The 22,167-nt window shown below is 41.7% G+C and overlaps 1 protein-coding gene across 2 annotated transcripts in view; it reads left to right on the top strand.

Annotated features, from left to right (window-relative positions):
- The first annotated feature begins 922 nt into the window (after window positions 1–922).
- Window positions 923–22,167, top strand: part of RAD50 (RAD50 double strand break repair protein) — a 120,322-nt gene continuing 99,077 nt past the window's right edge. Inside the window, exons 1-10 of one of the 2 annotated variants that reach the window (XM_083181966.1) lie at window positions 923–1,144; window positions 3,619–3,788; window positions 6,009–6,092; window positions 6,939–7,090; window positions 10,953–11,138; window positions 16,089–16,293; window positions 18,288–18,416; window positions 19,980–20,145; window positions 20,680–20,873; window positions 21,673–21,879. In XM_083181966.1, the coding sequence (XP_083038092.1) occupies window positions 3,660–3,788; window positions 6,009–6,092; window positions 6,939–7,090; window positions 10,953–11,138; window positions 16,089–16,293; window positions 18,288–18,416; window positions 19,980–20,145; window positions 20,680–20,873; window positions 21,673–21,879 (1,452 nt within the window). In that variant the 5' untranslated portion in view covers window positions 923–1,144; window positions 3,619–3,659. Of the gene's footprint in view, window positions 1,145–1,330; window positions 1,440–3,618; window positions 3,789–6,008; window positions 6,093–6,938; window positions 7,091–10,952; window positions 11,139–16,088; window positions 16,294–18,287; window positions 18,417–19,979; window positions 20,146–20,679; window positions 20,874–21,672; window positions 21,880–22,167 lie in introns of those variants that run through there. The other variant, XM_083181967.1, reaches the window with a different exon arrangement.

Below are 22,167 nucleotides of genomic sequence, written 5' to 3'. Positions count from 1 at the left end.
GGATTTAAACTGCATCCCCTGCAAAACATGCACTGTTGGGGGTACTTGAGGACCAGGGTTGGGAACCACTGCACTAGAGCGATCAGTGCTCCATTTCTAAGCGATCTAGTCACATCGCTTAGAATTGGGATGAAAATCACCCTGTGTGTATGCCCCTTTACTTTATGTTTAGGTTCAATCAGAATTATGACCGTCAGGAACCTGCTGTCTGTCTTATGAATGTTGGGATCCATCCTGTTTGTATTCTGACTGACAAGATCTATCATGAGGTACAAAATGCTGTGCATCTGGATTTCCCTCTTAGTGATCATTCTAGCCCTCACCATCTTTGAAAACCCATGCAGTTCCTCTTCCCTGCCTGGGGTGTCGCTGTCTGCTGTAGTGCTTCTAGCACAGTGTGGTCTGTATCTCGGAACTAATATCCATACAGACTTGTGCTAGAAACACCACAGCAGACAGCGACACCCCAGGCAGGGAAGAGGAACTGCATGGGTTTTCAAAGTTGGCGGGTGCTAGAATGAAAACTACCCTCTTAATTAATAATTGCCATCACCTCTGTGGATTCAAACACCTTTCTCATACATAAATGAATTTGTTCTACACAAGACTGCAATCATAAATGATAAGGGACATGTAGGAGCTGCACATTTTGTTGCTGAAGGAAAATTAGGTCTTGTGTTGGGGAAGGGTGACAAGTTATGAATTGCATATTTCATAAGGCACCCAGAGTTGGTACATTATTATTGTGTATAACCAGCAGTACTAGTAACCTAGGAGCCATGTGCTGTGCAGCTGCATCACAGTAGGGACTGGGAGAGAGAGAGAGAGTGCAGGACTCGGAGCAATCCCGACCCATGCCTGGCTGTCACTGTCGCTGAAACTGTGTGACTGTGAGTGTGACTGAGTGAGTATGTGAGAGACTGAGAGCCACAGGCGGGGAGAGCCATACACTTGTGGCTCCTCCTATAGCAGGCAGCTTTGGTACTATTGGCTTGTGGCGAGAGAGAGGTTTGGAAAGCAGGGAAGTGATTACTGTAATTTACAGCAGGTCGGGATCACCGTATTTGTAGTTTCAAGTTAATTTAGTCATCTCCGCCACATCCCGGTCCGGCTGCTACATACACCGACTAGATAACGGTGCAAGGTATGGAAAGCCGTCATACATGTGTATGTGTCACGGAACCCGTATGTGTCATGGTTACACGTGTGCCGGAGGGAGAGCGGAAGCTGAGTCTGTGGCGGGATCCCTGTGCTGTGGCTCAGTGGCTGCATGTTGGCCCCGTCATGCTATTATACCAACAGTGTCTCTGTCACTGTATTAGTTGCCCGGGTGCAGCACGGAAGCAGTGCGGCAGCACATGCACGGCGTGTACAGGGACGCTACCGGTGGGGCGGGCCAGCAGCAGTACTGTAAAATAATGTGCTGCTATTTGCTTCTGGTAAAAAAAAAAAAAAGTAAACAGTAAGCTTATATTCAGGTATATTTTCCTGCAACCAAGAAACCTTGAGATGGAGAGGGATGACTTCAGATTCTGTTCACTTAGCGGCGTATTTGTAGATGTCCATATGTGTTTTAGAACTTTAGAAATTTGGCTAAAGAAATGGGTCCATAGAAATTTCAGTTAGCTGCTTTGTTAGCAAAATTGGGTACACTACAGGCAGATCTCTCCAATATCTGCTGCAGGCACCCTACACATATTCTGGGGAATTGCATGCTTATTAGTTGCAGCTACCCCCTGAAATTGTGTGTTTTCAAGGACTATTGGGCAAATAATAATTGTGAAAAAGCCCCCCCATTTGGTAAAAAAAATAAGCAATAAAAAATGTTTTATTCCCTCATCCTCAAAAGCTCTTCCAGAATTTAGAGCCCCATACACACTAGAAGAGAAAGTAAAGTATATCACACAGTAGGGTCCTTCTATGATATCTTTAACTTTCTCATGTAGTGTGTACAATCAATATCGCTAGTGATCCCCTTCCATGTACAGACGAGGGAGGACCTCATTGATGGCCATGCTGTATGGCCCCTGTCATCATTCACCCCCACCGGCTTTGGCAAGTGTATGTGCCACCCCGACAGTCCTTGTGGGAATTGCCTAATTTTGGTATAAATATCATTTTTAAGACTATCCCAGATGCTGAACAAGATTGCTAGCTTAGATGCCGCTCAGCTTGCTTTCTACAGAGAAGGACCAGTAACCAGCATGCAGCCACCTTCACTGTATACTGGCGGCTATTCGCCCCAGCAACTGCTACCCTTTATTTTATACTGGGGAGCGATCTGCTCTGTCCTCCAGTCTGGTGCTGCCCATTAGCGTGATGTAGTAACTATCATGTACAGTATCCCTCTCTCTGGGGTATCCATCTGCCTCTGTGCCATCTCCTTCAAGTCTGAGCACTCTATGAAGCTCAACATGGACAAAACTGAACTCATGTTCCCCCATCCAGAGTTTCCACCCCCAATATCTGCATAACTTTTGACAACACTATAGTCTCCCCTTTTCCCTAACTCCTTTCTGTCTATGTCCAATCACAACCTGCCAATTCTAGCTAATCAACATCGCTCACATTATTCCCTTTCCTCTGCTAGAGTGTGGCTATGCTCCCATCTCTCTCCCCTCCATTTGTTCTCGACTCCGCAGCTAAACTTATCTTTCTCTCCTGCTGTCCAACATCTCCCACTGCCCTTTGATAAAAAATCGGCACTTGGTCCCATACAAGATCCACACTAACTCCATTGCCCCCTACATCTCTAACCTTAATGCCATAAATTCTCTCAAAATAGGCAAAATTGATCGTTGATGCATGCTCTCGCATCATCGTCGGCCTATTTTACCGGTCGAGTGAACAACTTTCCACAGTCTCCATGTTTCCACAGTCTCCTAGCAGCTGACAGGAGGGGACTCCCAACAGCCCCCCCACACCGCGGGACACTGCCGCCCGCGGGTGGGACAGCGGGACAGGCCCTGATAATCGGGACTGTCCCGCTAAAATCGGGACTGTTGGGAGGTATGCCTTTGTGGCACCTTATAAATAAAATGTAATAATAATAATAAAAATTACTTTTTGACTTCTGGTATAACATTAATATGCCTAGTGTGCTTTATAGTTGTGTATGTAGTTGTGCTTTTATATACTGAATATAGTGTTCCCGCTAGGCTGTTTTAGTGGGGCGCTGCGCCCTGCCCGATTTTTTTTAAAGGGAAAATGCGCCCTGCCCCTCTAGCAGTGCCCTGCTAAAAGAGCCTGCCAGTGTGACCGGGGAAGCCCAGCGCCGCCGTAGATGGCGATGCCCGGCACTTCCCCGGTAGTGCAGAGCCTTCAGAGGGGCCGGGCCCGCCCTTTTTGTGATGGCGCTGGCCGGGCTAGCCCCTTTTTGTGATGGTGGCAGCAGCCCCGGGCATGCCCTTTTTGTGATGTCGGTGGCACGGGACCGCCCCTTTTCGTGACGTCAGTGGGCCTGGTCCATCCGCCTTACGCTGCCCCCGTGCAACGTCGCCCTGCCCGCCCTGGTTCTTAGAAGGAACACTAGAATATATAATATTTATATTTTACTAATCCTATGTTTTGATTTCCTAGGAGTATAAACTGAATATTCAAATTTTTTTTTGTCTTTAGAATTTTAAAGTTTCAGAAGAAATACATTTGTAGATTCCAAGATGTCTAAAATAGAAAAAATGAGCATCCTTGGTGTGCGGAGCTTCGGAGTGGAAGATAAGGACAAACAAGTCATCAACTTTCTCAACCCTCTTACAGTTTTGGTGGGACCAAATGGTGCAGGGAAAACAGTAAGTCTCTGACTTTTTTTTTTTAATGACCAAATATAAAAGATTTAAGGTTGATCTAAATGGCTCGTTTTTGACCCTCATTCAAAATATCGACCAGCATGTATGCTCCAAACGACTCTCGTCGTCATCTGTGTACGCAGTTCAATCCAACAATACTGTCAGCAACTGCATTCTTAGCGGGGGGACCCAGTGTTGCCACTAAACAATATTGGTAATTATAATCAGTCACTGTATGCACTATATCGTTCATTCTGTGGCACCGCTGACTATATCAGTGGTGTCTGGAATCGCACAGTGTGTATGGCTTTAGTTTGTAAAGCCGAGTACACACTGGCCCTTATTCTGGTTCATTCGCAAAGGCAAATTCCTTCTCAAATGGACAAAACCATGTGCACTGCAGGTGGGGCAGATGTAACTTGTGCAGAGAGCGTTACATTTGGGTGGGTTATTTTGTTTCTGTGCAGGGAAAATACTGGCTGCTTTATTTTTACACTGCAATATAGATCTCACTTTGAAGTAAACTCCCATTATAGTGAATTTACCCCTTAGTGCATGGGTCCTCAAACTGCAGCCCTCCAGATGTTGTGAAACTACAAATCCCAGCATGCCTTGCCACAGTTTTAACACTCCCTTATAGTAAAACTGTGGCAAGGCATGCTGGGATTTGTAGTTTCACAACATCTGGAGGGCCGCAGTTTGAGGACCCATGCCTTAGTGTCTCAACTCTTTTACTAGCATTCTGTGGCAGTCCAAATTCCAAGCACCTAGGGGTAAACCAGGGGACTGAACCATTTCAAAGTCCCGGTTGCACCCTGCATTTTGCGATGTAAAAGCAGCATTAGTGTATCATCCTCACTTACTGTAGTGTTATTGGAGCCTAGAGGAAATCCCAGCCTTTATAAAATACCGCTTTTACATTTTCAAAAAACCTCTTTAGCCCCTGATACGATAAGTTAGTGTAGATGAAACATTATCCATTTTTAACATATTCTTAGGTTTGTAATTAAAAAAAAGTTTATGGGGGTCAATTATTTTTGGGTGATTGTATTTTTCTCTTTGTTCCACAACAGGCGTATTTGTGGGTACCTTGTGTATAACACTGAGTTTAAGAGCAGCGCTGGTCATGTGTCCCGTAGAAGCTGTACTATAGGGAACATGGATTAATGTACCCAGTGACCGCATGCTTTTCAAATAATTCCTGTATGTAAGGTGCTAACCTGTTCCACAGCAAGGAGATCATTATATGATGCAAACACATTGCATCCAATTACATGGAAGATAAAGCTGTCCCTGTCCTGATCAGTTTACAATCTAATAAGATATGAGAAACGGATAATAAAGAAGGTAGAATTTGGGGTTATGGTGACTATTATAAGACAACAGCAGTAATGAAGCAGTCATTGAAGGCCGCTGTATCTGTGCATCTCCTGGCAGCATAGTACTGTTAGAGGAGGTGAGAAGGCAGAACGTGTGACACCTCTGCCAGGGTATATGGTCGTTTGATCAACAGCACTAAGGTCTACGTGCATTTAGTCGACCACCGAAGGTTGACATGAGCCAGTGTCGACATATGGGAAGGTCAACACAAGCATTAGGTCGACATGAAGTTTTTCACTCTTACAGTGACTACAAATCCTATAACCAGAATCTGCTGTCAAACATACTGTAACTGTCCAATGTGCAACTGTACCCTACTAGAGTTTTAGTGGTTTGTTCTATTTATTTTTCTTGTACACATACTGAGCATAACTTAGCGTTCTCACTTTATGACTTTGTAGGTAAAGACTAACAGGGATATTCAATGTTAGTCGTGCTCCCGCAGCCATCTCCCAACGGGGGAGATGGCTGCGGGGCCCTAATCAATGCTGTCTTCCCTGACAGCATTGAGCAGGGGTTCTCGGCAGAACGAGCCTGACATCACAAGCTGTCGGGCTCGTTCTGCCAAGAAAAGCCGGAAATAGGCGAGCTCTCGCTGGTACATTGAATCCCGACCGCCGAGCTCAAGTCGAGCAAAGCGAGAACGGGACAGGGGCACGGCTGTCGAGCTTGCTCAACAGCCGTACCCCTGACATTGAATAGCCCCCTAAAGGACTGTCCACTGTATGTAATACGGTCTTGGGCAAACATTTTCCATGTATGCATCTCTTGGGGAGCTACAGTATAATTTATAGAGAGAAACATTAGAAGATGTTAATCATGTATTTATTGCTATTTTTCCAGACCATTATTGAATGTCTCAAGTATATTACAACGGGGGATTTTCCACCTGGAACGAAAGGTGGATCATTTGTGCACGATCCAAAGGTATTGCTCATATTCCTAGTGCTGCAGAATTGTGCCTGGATTTTCCAAGACCTCTATACTGTTGATTTTGATAGCATGCATATAGGGCCAACAAGACCATGTATGTGTTTCTTGATAGGATCATTGAAGGTTAAGTCTTGCATAGTAATTATATAGACACACAATCTTTTTTTTTTTTACATATCTGCCAACTTTAACAAGTCAGAGCTATACACCATTAACACAAGGATTTAATAAATAACACAAAATGAGTTGTAAGCCCACAAGCAATAGGCAACCTTCACAAATGTCTCTGTTTAGTGGTATACTGTACAGTATAATGTAACACTGAGCGATTGCAGAGAGTAGGGCTGTCATTGCCTTATTTAGAACCTGAAAGGCAGTATGTCACAATAGGCCACAAGGGCCTGACATTTGCAAAGCTACATTCTAATACCACAAGAGGAACATAAACTCAATAGCCCATAAAAGAAAGCAGAACCACATTATTTCATACCTACTGTATATTGCCAATGTGCTTTAGTGCTATGGTCACACTGTAAAGACATCTCTGACTTATGGAGCCCACACACGCACCGATCCCGGCGTGCGTTGTGGGCTTAACTAGCACACATAGCATCGCATCGTATGCCTTGTGCATACGATGTGCATGCGATGCTATGCTATAAAAAGCTAGTACAAAAAGTATGTGCAGCACATACTTTTTGTACTGTACGATGAGGTGCCGCGGGAGCGCGCACCCCATCGTACAGCATCGCACCGCCGGCAACGGTGTGTGTGTGGGCTCCTTATCAGTGCAGTAGGAATGGTAATTGTTTTCCTTATTTATTTTTATTTGTTTTGTAGATTGCTCATGAGACGGATGTTAGAGCCCAGATCCGTTTGCAGCTACGAGATGTCAATGGTGAGATTGTGGCTGTGCAGCGGTCCATGGTGTGCACCCAGAAAGGGAAGAAAACTGAATTTAAAACATTGGAAGGCGTGATTACCAGGATGAAGTAAGCGTTACCTTACATCCTTTCTCCTTCTGAGCAAACTAATAGTAAATACAGTAAGTTACAAAAAATATTTAGATCAATTTCGTCCAATCTTTCGTAGCCATTTTACTTTTGTATGAACAATCTGTCCAGTCCCTGAAAAGCCACTGCATTGCAAATTGATACCACCAACATACTTCATGATATTGTAGATATGGTTTTAGAAAGGTATGGGCAATGTTTGATGTGCAGCACACATAGGAGTATATTTACTAAGCCTTGGATAGAGAGATAAAGTACTCATCAATTAGCTCCCAACTGCCATGTTACAGTCTGTGTTTGAAAATTTTCATTTAGGAGCAGAGTGGTTTGGTATTTTATCTCCACCCACTTTATTTCTCTCCAATGCTTAGTAAGTAGATTCCATAGTGTTTTGGCCTTTGGTCAAAATCTCAGTCACATCTGATTACAGAACCATTCCTTACCCCGCAACTGTATCACTCTCCACTTCACTCAATTGTCAGTAACTGTACTGTGTAGCTCTTTCAAAGTGTTTGTTTGCTTGGATGTGGTTGGCAGGTTGACAGTAAATACATCGACACTGTTGACCAATAATGAGTGCCGACCTAATTACTGTCACTATAGGCCATATTCAATGTGGCTGGCGAGGGATCGCCGAAAACAAGCGATCTTTGCCATTTAACCCCAGCATCGGCCGCTCACCCTATTATACGTTCCGGGGGAATCCTCGCTGTCAGAGGATTCCCCCAAATGGCGAGGCTCGTGGCTATTGCAGGGAGCCCACTGCATTTAGCAGCGAGCTTTGCTGTTTTAGCTGCCGCACACGCAGCTTCCCCTTCGCTACAAAAACCTAGGGAGGGGGAAATGGCATGTGCAGGGGGTCAGTTGTATACTGACCCTGCTCACTGTCATAGCTCGCTAAAATCATTGAATACACACCTATAACCCATACCCTGTTGGCCTACCTCTGGTTTAGTGATTACACATTGACATCCTAAATAAAGGGTTACTCAGATGTTGTAGAATCATCTCTGTAATGGAAAAATAAATGTTTCCTTTCAGAAGCCACTTGTACAGCGATTCCTTCATTATACCTTATTGTATTTTATGCTATACTAGCTAAGCCCGCTAGAAGCAAAAGCTTCGAAAGCTAGTCTCTGTATGTTTCTGTATGTGTGATTGCCTCAGTGTTTCTGTTTGTGTGAAAGATGTAGTTTCACTCGCTACCAGCAGAGGGCAGTGTTTCGGATATATATATATCTATATATATATATATATATATATATATATATATAGATATATATATATCTATCTATATATATATATAAGAAAATAACTCACAACAGTGGCACTCTCAAGGAATTTTTCAGCGTGTATTGAAAACCAAAATCCAACGTTTCGGGGCTAGTGGTGCCCCTTTGTCAAGGTGTGGGTAATAAACAAACAACGTATAGTGCTTACCTATATAGCCGGTGAAATAAGTGACAGAATGAGGACCAGCTGTACGAGGACGCCGCGTCCCGCGCCGACGGAAATGGTCACAGCCGGAAGTGCTGTGAGGTGTGTGGTATGTGACACGCATGCTGTCAGAGTGCGTGATACGCAAGCTGCCGAGGTTGCCATGGCAGGAGGTTGAAGGGGCGGCTATGGACTCGCGGCGTGATCGTGCTGCTGGGAAAATAAGTAAATAGATGAAGTGAGGCTCATATTCCATACATCCATTAACGCTATAATGTAAAAAGTGAGTTTAAGAAGAGTGGCGGACCGCCCGGTAATAAAGGTGAAAAAATGAGTGTTAAATATGTGCCGTGTAATGGAAAAAATAGATGTTAAAAACAAAATAAAAAATTTAAAATAGTGGCCGATCTCTCTGCCTATGTGGTACAATATAGGGGTCGGGATCCAATGAGTATGTGGGCGTTACTGATAGGGACCATCTCCCAGAGCGACGACCCCTATATTGTACCACATAGGCAGAGAGATTGGTCACTATTTTAAATTTTTATTTTAACATCTATTTTTTCCATTACACGGCACATATTTGCTCTTTCTGTGAGATCCAGGACGCCATGATTAAGGGCCTTGGTAGGTCCGAAACGTCGGCATACTTGTTGTTTACTATGGAATAGAATAAAAGAAGCATTGCCTTACAGCTGCTTGGTGAGTGCCCTGATTCTAAGTGACTATATATATATATATATATATATATATATATATATATGAGACAGCACTTACCCAACCTTGCAGAAGGGAAGAAGACAGACCAGCACTCGTTTTAAAGAAGTATTTGTATTAAAGAGTATTCACAGCATGGCAAACATCTTTACAAACATCAGACAGACCCGACAGTCTGTTTCAACTGGGCTCTAACCAGCTTTCCTGGTTAGAGCCCAGTTGAAACAGACTGTCGGGTCTGTCTGATGTTTGTAAAGATGTTTGCCATGCTGTGAATACTCTTTAATACAAATACAGGTTGAGTATCCCGTATCCGAGTATCCGTTATCCGAATTATTCCGAAAACCATACATTCCAGAAAGTGAAAGAAAAATTTTTTTTTTGCTAAAAACTCACTGGGGACATTTGTAACAGCACTACTGGTGACATGATATGTAACTGGCACTATATATGTGCAAGAAAATGATTGCTTAGCATTCAAATTCAATATCTGAGATAGTACACAAATTTTGTTTCATATTTTGAAACCTTGTTTTTTGAACAAATAAAATATATTTGTGTGTATTTTATGTGGTAATAAAATATATTTGTGTGTATTGTATGTGTTTATACAGCATACATGCAAGATACTTCAAAATACATCATTGAAATATTAAAATATTCCGAAATACGGAATAATCCGTTATCCAAAATTCTCCTGGTCCCGAGCATTTTGGATACGGGATACTCAACCTGTACTTCTTTAAAACGAGTGCTGGTCTGTCTTCTTTCCTTCTGCAAGGTTGGGTAAGTGCTGTCTCTATTATTTGCTGTGTCTGGACCCTGCACCACCGTTGCCATACGACTTTTGAGTGCCGTTTTGAAAACCTTGTTATATATATATATATATATATATATATATAAGTTGCGTGTAGGGAACGCACACCGCTCCTTTAGAAAAGGTTAGTGCCCGGTCGTAATATTATAAACACTTGTTTACACATGCAGCAAATAGATATCCACTGCAGATGGAAGGACCAGCACCAGCACATCCAGCATATAATGCAAAAAACCGAAGGTGTTTAATAGTAATAAATCATGATACTCATCATAACATGGGTAGACAGCAGCCTTATAAGTCCACATCAAACAAGTGGCAGCAGCACAATGAAAGTCCACTCCATGACACCTGTCATGGAGTGGACTTTCATTGTGCTGCTGCCACTTGTTTGATGTGGACTTATAAGGCTGCTGTCTACCCATGTTATGATGAGTATCATGATTTATTACTATTAAACACCTTCGGTTTTTTGCATTATATGCTGGATGTGCTGGTCCTTCCATCTGCAGTGGATATCTATTTGCTGCATGTGTAAACGTGTTTATATATATATATATATATATATATATACATATACATATATATATATATATATATCGCGCTCATTAGGGTCAGGACTAAACTAATGATCGCTACACGAAAAGGCCTTTTTTGAGCGCTGAAATGGGTCACATTTTTCTTATTGCTGCTCCCCACCCCCTGTGATGTAAGCGGAAATGCAAATACAATTGAACAGCTCTGTTGGGTGCCAATCGCTTACAATTAATACCCTCCTACATTTTCAGAACTATGATAAGGTTTATAGGCTTTATTATTTTTCTTTTCCTGGGTGCTTACAGTCTATTCTGTTTTGTTGTGATTTATTAGGCATGGAGAGAAAGTCAGCTTGAGCACAAAATGTGCAGAAATGGACAGAGAGCTGATCAGCTGCTTGGGAGTGTCCCCCGCCGTACTCAACAACGTCATTTTTTGTCACCAGGAGGATTCTAACTGGCCTCTGAGCGAGGGGCGGCAGCTGAAGTTAAAATTTGATGAAATCTTTTCAGCAACGAGGTACAGCTTGTTTTATTTACATGTAAATCATTATGATTCTTCAAACAACAGAAATGTGATAATTCATATAAGATCCTCTAATCAGCATTTAATTACACTAATGCTGGGTACATACTTAACCATGTGTCTAGCCAGCGACATCATGTGCGACGGGTACGTGTCAATGTCAAGTGCATACACACTTGCTGATGTCGCCCTTGTTGAGCTGGGGGGGGGGGGAGGGCATGTTTTGCTACCGATGTCTGTCTCCTGTCAGCCCTGCAGCAGGGCCGACGGAGGATAACTATGACGATGGGCGGGAGCGGGAGGATAACTATGACGATGGGCGGGAGCGTGCATAGTCAGCAACGTCCATCGTACACACTGAACCATATTTAGATTTTGACGTGGAATTGGCAAAATTATAACAATTATTGTCAAGTGTTTGAGCACATTAATTGTCATAGAAACATAATAAAAGGTGTCGTAAAAAGGTGTTTCTTTTATCAGTTTTACAATTATGATAACATTTAAATTGGGTTAGTGCAGAAACATTTAACATCAAACCCATGAGTAAAACCACATATATTGGAAGAAGAGTAAAGCTAAGCTAAACATAGGCCTCTCAGTGGAGCATATCTAGATTAATGTTTGTTAACAGGATTACTGGTTTTATTTTAGACCTTATTCATTTTTGTATGCACATGCCTTAGTTAGGTTATGAAATTGCTAATGTCCACATGTTAATTCACCCTGAAATGTAAAAAGATGCCTACCGGAGTGATTGCAAACTGATACACAATTGTGTACACATTTACAGCCTATAAACCAGAATGAGGAACATCGTCTATGCCCACTCATTTCTGATGGTTACATTACACTTACTGCAGCGCAACAGGGATTTCCAAGTGTAAAACCCAGCAACAATTTTTTTTTTTTAAGTGTATTGAGAGCAAGCGTACCCGCGGTAATGTTTTCTACCTCGCACCCAATTGAATTTCTTTCTGACTGCTGACTTGTGTTGGGTCACAGTTGTTGTGCTGCTGTATGTCACATACAGCGGGTATACCTGAGCCCTCCTCCTTGTCCATTAAATGGTGTATTGCCTCATGGCTGTTGGACTGTGGCAGTGTGCCCAGCCATTTGCTCCGCCCAGCTTAAGTTATTTCATGGTGGTTACCAGGTGTGTGGCTGCGCCATGCTCCTGGTAGATCAGTACTGCCAATATGGTCAGTAATACTTAGATTGTACACTAGGTGTAGGTGGTCCTTGTTTGCAGATCTAGTTCATTTCTGCTGGTCAACCTCTTTGTCGATAACTTGCATTTGGTAAAAGCTATAAAGCTATAGTTCCTAAGAAAAAAGTCTGTGCCGACTACTGTTCTGAAGGTTACAAAAAAGAAGAGAAAAAAGGCAGTTGTAGGCAGATGCACTCCTATCTGAAAAGTTTGCTTATTCACATGTTACATGAACCATTTATTAGAACCGTGGGAACTCCTACTTTCTTTAATAGTATTGTATTGACACAGAGTTACCCACCAGCTTGCGAAATAGGGGTTAAAAAATCAAGACATATACAAACATATAGTGACGAAGAATAAAGATTGTGTAAATAGATTTTAAAACGTGTTGGCAGATTAATAGGAGGATGCAGATTATAGTTATTTAGGGATAATCCCCCTGGGGAAAATGCCTTAATTGTTGTACTGTATGTTTGTATGTCACACTGCTGAACAAATAGAGGTGTACCTTGTTGCAATTTGGCCTGAGTAGGCTGCAGAATTGCTAGGTAAATGCCTCTATTGCTGCTTTCAGACCGCATAACTGGCTTTGACCCTGTATTTGGAAACGTTTCCAAAAACGGGTCTGCCAGATAAAACCCCTTTCACACCGCAGCACTTAAACGGTATATTACCGTTTAAGTGCCGATTTTTTGACACTGGCAGACCCGTTTTTGGAAACTTTCCAAATACAGGGTCAAAGCCAGTGCAGCCTTCAGCCCTCCCCTCCGTGCAGCTCCCCCCCCCCACCCCGCGTGTCGGCGCCCCCCCCCCCCCCCCCCCCCCCGTGTCGACTTACCCCGTGCCGGTACCTCCGTTGTGGACTGCAGCTCAGTATGCTCGGAAAGCACTTATGAATAAAGTGTCTTCCAGAAAATGGCTGCCCCATAGGAAACCCTGTTTAAAAAAACTGTCTTCCGTATGGGGGGCAGCCATTTTCTGAAAGACACTTTTTTCATAAGTGCTTTCCGAGCATACTGAGCTGCAGTGCCGGGAACCACAACGGAGGTACCGGCACGGGGTAAGTCGACACGGGGGGGCGCCGACACGCGCGGGGGGTCGACACGCGGGGGGCCGTCGACACGCGCGGGGGCGTCGACACGCGCGCGGGGGGTGTCGACACGCGCGGGGGGGGGGGCTCCAGTGCTGTGAATACTTAATGAGCGCTCATTAAGTATTCACTGTGCTGAATTTAGGACCCAGCTCATTGGCTGGGTCCTAAATACCGTTTCTGAGCCGATTTTTGCGCTAAAATACCGGTTCAGAAACGGGTAGGACCCTGCATTTTAACCGGTTAGAAAAAACGGCATTTTCTAACCGGTTAAGTGGGACTGGACCTTTCAGACCGCACACATTACCGTTTTAAAACGGTAAAAAAACGGCAATTTACCGTTTTAAAAGTGCGGTCTGAAAGGGGCATTAGTGATTTAACAAGGGGGATTAGTCTCCACACTTTTTTTATACAGTTACATACATATATGATACACAACCTTCCTTTCCTGGCACATGGCCCAGAGTTTGGAAGGAGTAACAGTGTGTCTATTAGCACTGTGTGTGTTACTTATGGTTCAGAAGGCCTCCGAGGACCTCTGCTGGTGATTTTGTATATTTCCCTAAATATATTTATAAGTCAGGATTTACTTGTCACCATGCTGCTACTAGACTGCTTGGACGTTAGTACAGGTTTGTTATACAATTCTTCTGCAAATGAGGTTCTTGTGCATCCCTGTAAGGATGCTGTTAATTTGTGTAGGTTTTCAGATGTACATCAATTCTGCGCATCCCAGCATGAATTAGAGCTGATGCATATACTGTAAATTAGTCTCAGTGCTTATTGTGGTGGAGGTGCTGTGGAGACAGTATTCCCACCTCTGTTACAAACAGTGAATCTGACAATTACTTATTAAACAATCTGCAACATTGTATCCTATAATCTGCCTAACATGGGTTAGGACACGTGTTTCGCATTGAGCTTCCTCAAGCAAACATGTTAATAAGCAAACATTTCAGATAGGAGTGCATCCGCCTACAACTGCCTTTTTTCTCTTCTTTTTTGTAACTATTGACCTTCAGTTGGTCAGGATGGCACCCCCGTTATAGTGAACAAATAATCACTAAGCAGTAAACCGCCCGTCAAGGATAGGGCTACAACTGATTTTGTGTGCAGAATCCAAAAACCACACCCTACTGTTCTGAAGGTCCTGTATTCTGTGTGGACATTGCTTGTTCTGCAGAGATCACCTTCGGTAGTTAGGTCCTATAGGTTGATATTTTTTAAGCATTACTCCCATTCTGCTTTGCTCTGATGTTTTTGGGACACCACATCCTCCGTATACTAGGCTGTAGAGGGACGCATCCAGCCATTAATGCAAGGTTCCTTCTGCACCTTTTCTCTTGCCTTCTTAATGGCTTCGTTCTGTCGAAGTGCAGGGGGCTGAATGGAAAGGAGGCATCTATTCATTGTTTTGTTTTGGTTCGAACCAATGTTTTGTCTGTTAGACTTTGATATATGTGTGTCTTATGGTAAAGGCTTTGTAGCAATTCCTTTATGCTTCACTTGATCATTTATATTTAGTAGGGCAAAACAAAAATTTGTTGCTGACCAACTGAAAGACCTGAATGTCCTGGCAGCAATGTTTGTTTATCTAATCATTCATTCATTTCTTGCTATTTTGATAATTATAAAATTATTTATTAATTATAAATGCATGATTCATTAATCATGCAGTGGAATCTTGTGTGAGGGCTATGACTCATACTGGCAGCGTCTCGTTTAATGTATTAACGAAATAACTATATTTTAATGTAGATCAGAGGCATATGATGTTACATTTCAGTGAGACAATTAATTTAACTAGAACTCATTTTGTTGAAATCAGTGGTTTGCCATAACCTGTCTGGTGCACCTTTTACAGAATGTATTTCTCCCTAGCGACACATTCTCTGTATGCCTGAGGCAGAAAGAAAGTATATTATAAAGTAATGTGTGTGTGTGTGTGTGTGTGTGTGTGTGTGTGTGTGTGTATATATAGCAATAGTTATACCATAGTGCGAATTGAAAATAAAATCTGTCATAGGAAAAAATATATTTTCAATATAATCCAAAAAAAAGATTTTTTTTTTAATTTCTTAGTAATTTTCTCATTCCAAGGTGACAGCCAGTGTTAATGAACCATCAAAAAATGTAGTCTCAGAATGATGCCAAAGTCTATCCTCCTCTATACAACAATTCTTCTTTTAATAAAGCAGTGTCAGACTTCATCAAGGACATATGTCACCACTGTTTCTCTTTAACAGGACAAAACCCGTTGGGTATACAATGCATTTGGCTAATATATTATATTCAGATAAGCATACTTATATGTACAAATGTACAGGTAACACCGTTGTCCGGAGTTGGGTTGTTTTATTCATACCTTTTTCACAAGATTATCTGTGTGATTTTTGCAATTGTTCCCCAAAATACATTTAAACCTCCCCCATATACACTCTGCGATAAAGGCACCATAACCATGTGCCCTTCCATCCGTCTTTATCGACCCCCTTCCGCGTCTGTGCATGCAGTCCATTTTTGCCTGTCGTTTATGACTAGGTGTATATCGTTCAGTATGTATGTTCAGAATATTTAAACCTCACAATTAGTAATTACTATATGAATGAAATAATGGCGTTCTGTGGTCTTGTCTATATAGGTATATTAAAGCATTGGAAACTTTGCGCCAAGTAAGACTGAAACAAGGCCAGCGTGTAAAAGAATGTCAAACAGAACTTAAGTACCTGAAGCAGAACAAAGATAAAGCCCGGGACATCAAGGACAACCTCCAGGGTAAAGAAACACAGTTAGCAGCTTCCAGAGAAAATGTCAAGTCTATTGACAGTAAGCTTGAGCCGCTCAAAGTAAGTTATAATAGTCATATATTTATTTAGAGGAATTATTAGGTTTGGGGAAAATATATTTTCATTAGTGTGGTTTTTAGGGGCCAGTTCCGATAACCTTGGGTTCTGTGCCCACAGGTGACTATATTACATGCATTTTGTGGGATATTGTAAACAAATACACTCTCAATTCCCTAGCGATTTAATTAGAAACGGCAAGTCACATATGTTATGCATTAATTCTGCATTGTGCGAACTACAGTATGTGAAGTACTGACTGGGGAAATTCTCCATAACCCCAATGAAGTGGAAAATAGATCATGTTCTGGTTAGTTAGCATCACTATCTTCCCACCATAGGCCTAACTGTGTATGTATATATTCTCCCTGTGTATATGGGTTTCTTCTGGGTACTCCAATTCCCTCCCCACTCCACAAATATTCTGGTGTAGGTTCATTTTCCTCTAACAAAAAAAATAAAATGAACCCAAGTGTGTATGTGCTTACAATTTACTGGATGTTAATTGTAATTTATTCCAACTTTAATGGCAAATAGAAGCAGTGAGAATGCTGCTAGGAGGCGGTTCTATATTCAGCAAAAAATATTACATTAAGTCAGTTGCTTTTACCTGTTATCCCTAGGTTCAATTATATGGTGGTGGACAAGACTGTACACATTTTATGATTGACAGCCACCCTTGGTTTTGCACCATAAATAGAATGGTCTGATCCTGGACCATCAATCAGTGGCACTCCTAATTTGAAACCACTGCTTTCAACAATTTAAATCGTATAAAAAAGGTTTTATTACTCAATAGAAAAAAAGCCTTTGGCCAAATGGCACGATAAAAAAAATTCTGATACTCTAGGTTGCGATGAAGAAAGTTTAGGAACCACTGGTACTATGTAGTCTAAATCAAATGTGTACACCGCTCTGTGTGATTTGATCCGGATTGAATAGAAAAGGAATCACACCGTGTCTACGCCTCTTAGTAAATATTTTAACACTTTATGAAGGAGGTAGGAGCAGCCACAAAAATGTCATATTGTTTATTCTACTTTTAAATGTGGAAATAAAGCAGCTTCGAAGACCATAGAAGCCAATATGTAAAGCCGTCTTTGTGCTACCTCATACCAGTAACTTATATACTGCATTGTTAACAGGACAATTCACCACTAACCCCTGAAGTAAGGGATAGAGGATTTAATATCTTCTAAGGCTTTGGTTTGACAGCTTTATAATGCGAAGTGCATGGAGGCAAGCTGGCAGTACCACACTAAGCATCGTCCTACACAACAATGCATAGTAATTTGGCTTGAAAGCCTCCTTTATTTATAGAGAGAGCAGGCTTTACTGATTCAGACCTGATTGCAGGACAAATTTGTTCTCAAAATGGGCAAAACTTTGCCGCACTGCAGGTGGGGCAGATGTAACGTGCAGAGAGCGTAAGATTTGGGTGAGATGTGTTGATACTGAAATCTAATTTGCAGTGTAAAAATAAAAGAGACCGTATTTGCCCTGCACAGAAACAAAATCACTCGCCCAAATCATACAGCCTCATATACACTGGGTGTTTTCGCTAAGTTTTTATGAGGAGCAATGATGTGAAAATTGCTGGGCAGAAAATCGCTTTGTGCATACGCACTGAGCGATTTTCGCTCCTCCCAGGGATGATCCACTATCCATAGTAGGACAGTAACACAAGCCTGCGGACTACGGCGGCCAGGGATGATGGGGGATCTGAAAATCACCCAGTGTGTCTGAGCCTTAACTCTCCCTGCACGATACATCTGCCCCACCTGCAGTACACATGCTTTTGTCCTGTGATCAGGTCTGAATTAGGCCCTATGTTTTGTAGTCTGGCCACTTTTGTGAATTTCTTTATTTAATCTAATAGAACTTAATTCTTTATTAAAATACTCAACAGATTGCAATTTTTACATAGTAAAATGTCCTAATGGAACTATATCATTATAGTTTAAGTTCAACTATATAATATGATTGTCCCATTTTAGACCCGTCTTGTCGAGGTTCAGAAGAACCGCAATAAAGTAGTGAAGCTTGACAATGACATTGAATCTTTGGAGAGCAGAAAGAAAACAATGGAAAAAGATAATCAAGATTTAGAAGAAAAGATGGAGAAGGTTTGTTAATGTTCCGTAAACAACATATCTTACAGAGACATCCAATGTATTAATCAATATGTCTAATTCATCTGCATACTGTATCTGTGTTATCCAAAGTGATTGAGGAACATCCAGTTACTGTAGGTGCAGGATTAAGCTCTATGTTTAACAGACACAGCTTTTCAGTTATTCTGCATTAACCCTGTGTGGCAGACCCAAGGTTAGTCCATGGTTTCCGAATAAAAGGCTAGAATCTATAGGCCCTACACACATGCCTATATTAAGGCGTTTTATAAGCGTTATTGCTTAGTGTGGCTAAGTCGCTTTGAAAATGCCCCTACAGCTGTGTGTGTGTGTGTGTGTGTGTTTAGGGGCTATAGCAACAGCAATGTGACCATCAATTACGCTGGTCGACGGTGTTCTCCACCAGAGAACACTGGTGCTTTCTGCTCGCTCAGCACAGCACTGACAGATCACGCTGTGTGTGGGCTGTCAGTGCTGTGTGCTGAGCGACAGTGCTGTAGAAGAGCCGATCTAGCACAGCTGGGAAGCCCTATCAGGCTTCATTTACTGCAGATTTTAAGTTGCAGCATGGATAGGAAGGCTGAAGCTTCATTTAAGTTAATTTTAGTTGCATTCTAGAATCAGCTTCTGTAAATAAGATGCTAGAGATGATCTTAGAACAAATTGCAGAAGAGCTGCCAGATCACCACCTGGGATTAGCTAAATTAATTGGCTATTGTTTGGTTGGTTGATTAATTGGTTGTTTGGCTATTAATGTAGGCTTATTTGGTCTCAGAATGTGTCATCTGCTTACCAGGCCACTCTGGCTAAGGGCCTTGGAGGTGGGCATAAAGTTATCAAGTACTCAGGCGTACCTACATTTGTTTGGTAATGCCTTATGTGGTTCTGAATTAGGTAAAATGGACATATTCTCCCTGAGACCAATTTCCTTACTGTACTTAGAGAAAACTAAAGCTGGGTACAGAGTAGACTATATATTGGTCATTTGAGCAATCAGCCAATTTATAGCAAGGCTGTTGGTTTGTACATTTGATATGTCTGTGAACGACGTCATTCAGACTTTTTTGTTGTTGTTTAGCACAGTCAATGGCCGTACAGTACCATCAGACATCTGATGTCCACCGACTGCCCTTTTACTTTCTGTGGGGGACTGATGTCACATCTGGTAGGATTCAAATGCCTGCCTAGCTGGGTGTCCTGACCAACATGGCGAGCGGCTGATCGGTGGTACTGTATGTGTACCGGGTTGGCGTGTTGGTCAGGTGTTTACCAAGGTTTAGAGTCAGACTTCCAGAAGACCGGGTTCTGCTCTTTGCAGATGCCATCAGAAATCAAGCTTTTGAACAGATTGTGAGAAGTTGGGCTTGGTAAGATATTGACATTATGACATATCAGTTAAATCATAAAGTGGCATGCTTCTGCCTTATGACTGGGTATCCAAAGGCAATGTTGATAGATTAACTTTTGTCTGTATGTCCTGGTATCCTCTGGGAGCTACATACTTTTTCACAAATGCTACAAACATGTAAATATATATGTGGACTGCTGTGGTTTTAGGTTTTCCAAGGGACTGATGAAGAGCTGAATGAGATGTACCATAACCACCAAAGAACTGTGAAAGAGAAGGAGAGGAAGTTGAATGAACACCAGCGGGATTTAGATCGATCAATTAAAGAAAGCCAGAGGCTGAACCGAGAAAAGGGGGAACTGCTGGTCCAGCAAGGTGATCTAGCTGTTTTTTTGTTGTAGAACTTGTGCAGGATTCTAGTACCAATTGATGGGGGTATAAATGGATAAAATCCTATCCATCCCACCTGTGCACACCATAACACAGTCAATAAACCCATTATTCTACGTTATTGTGGAGGCACACAAGGCACTTTGTTACAAGCTTTTAAGATGTTCAGCATTTAGTTTTTTGGGAAATTCTTTGTTGTTCCTGGTTATTAGTGGGATGGGAGATTGTCAAGTGTAGGAAATACAATAATGATGGGGAATGAGATCAAAGCTTGGGAAGAGGTAAAGTACCAACTAGTCACCATCTAACTGCAATTTTCTTTAAACTCGGCCTATAAAATGAGACGCTGATTGATTGGTACTTTATATCTCTCCATGCTTTGATACACCTCCCCCTCCCCCCCCCCCCCCCCAAAAAAAAAAATCATCCAACTTGTGTTGTTCCTGATATTTTGCCTTCAACAAAATATACTTCTTTTCATAAACGGTGCACTGAAATGGTTTAATTTTTTATTTCCAGGACGGCTGCAGACTGAGGCCGACCAGCAGCAGCAACGCATAAAAACACGCGACTCCCTCATAAAGACCTTGGCAGTACAGATGGAACTTGATGGATTTGACCATACTCCATTTAATCGGAGGCAGACAGACAGCTTTCAGAGACTGATAAAGGAAAGGCAAGATAAAGATGAAGCAGATGTAAATCAGATCTTGGTAAGTGCAGGATATTGATAGTGAAATAAAAGCCAATATGTGTGATTTAGGGTTAAGTAGTTTGGTGTACACTTACAATTTTTACCGGTAGAATATGATCAGCAAAATGCTGGCAGCATACTAATACTACAGTAATCAAAGTATTTTATCCATACCTGCAGTGTACATTTAAATAGGATGCTATTACCATCTGCCACATGGTTAAAGCGCTTCAGATTGTTTTAGTACCGTAACAGAATAATTCATTTTTGTATTTTCACATCCACATTCTTACTTTTGGCATTGATGGGAAAACATAGCAAAACCATTTGGGGTAGTGTTTTTTATTTATTATTTTTATTAACTGTTAATAGTATTTTATTGAAGTTGTTTATTTTAAACTTATTTTGCTCTTCGGACTATGAAATACTAGATCTCCTGACTTAAGGTCAAAATATTAGTGGTCAACAAAGCATATGGTCCTCGTGATTTGTTAATTTTTTTTATTTTTTTGGAATTTTTTCATATTTTTCTATACATGTTGACTTTGATTTGGAATGATAGTGGTCTCAGAGCAGTGATAGTGGAGTGAGGCACCATGTCCGAAACATGGAGAGTAAAGCCGTACACTAATTGGGGGTCCATATACCACAAGGTAAATATTGACACCCTAAAACACTCATGTCGACCTTTTGCTTGTGTAAACCTTTTTTTCATGTTAAACTTGTGCATATCACCTTTTTTGGGGGGTCAACCTAATAACTATTGACCCTATAATCCACACCTGAAATACTAACCTAGAAGTTTTTTTTTACTGAAGAAAGAGTTTTCAGATAAAGAGATAACAAAGCAGAGACAAATAGATGAAATAAGGGACAAGAAGACCGGCTTGGAACGAACCATTGAGTTGAAGTCTGGTATGCAGAGCAAAAAGCAAGCAGACCTGAGGAATGTGAAGTCAGAACTGCAGCAACTGGAGGGTTCCTCAGATCGGTTGCAGGAACTTGATGAAGAGCTCTCAAAGACGGTGAGATACAGTATCTGTATGTAATGTGACTGGGCAGCACATGTTACATGTATGTGTTAGGAGTACCCTTACATGTGATAATTCTATATAATCTTCTCATTCATCTTATGATAGGCACCAAATACACAGGGGAATAAAGTGACAGCGGATTTAGGAACTTTTAATTTTCTTTTAAAAGTTCAGGTTCAGGCTCCTTCCATTCTATACCCCCATGTTCTTCCTGAGAGCTTTTTCATGTTGTAATGTCCACCAGAGCTGGGCTCTTATTTTTTATCTGGCTTTGTTTCT

The sequence above is a fragment of the Crinia signifera genome, chromosome 4 (assembly GCF_055691185.1).
Source record: "Crinia signifera chromosome 4, ASM5569118v1, whole genome shotgun sequence".
NCBI classification, from domain to species: domain Eukaryota; kingdom Metazoa; phylum Chordata; class Amphibia; order Anura; family Myobatrachidae; genus Crinia; species Crinia signifera.
Note: the sequence above shows the minus strand (reverse complement) of the source record. Positions and strands in the feature narration are given on the sequence as shown.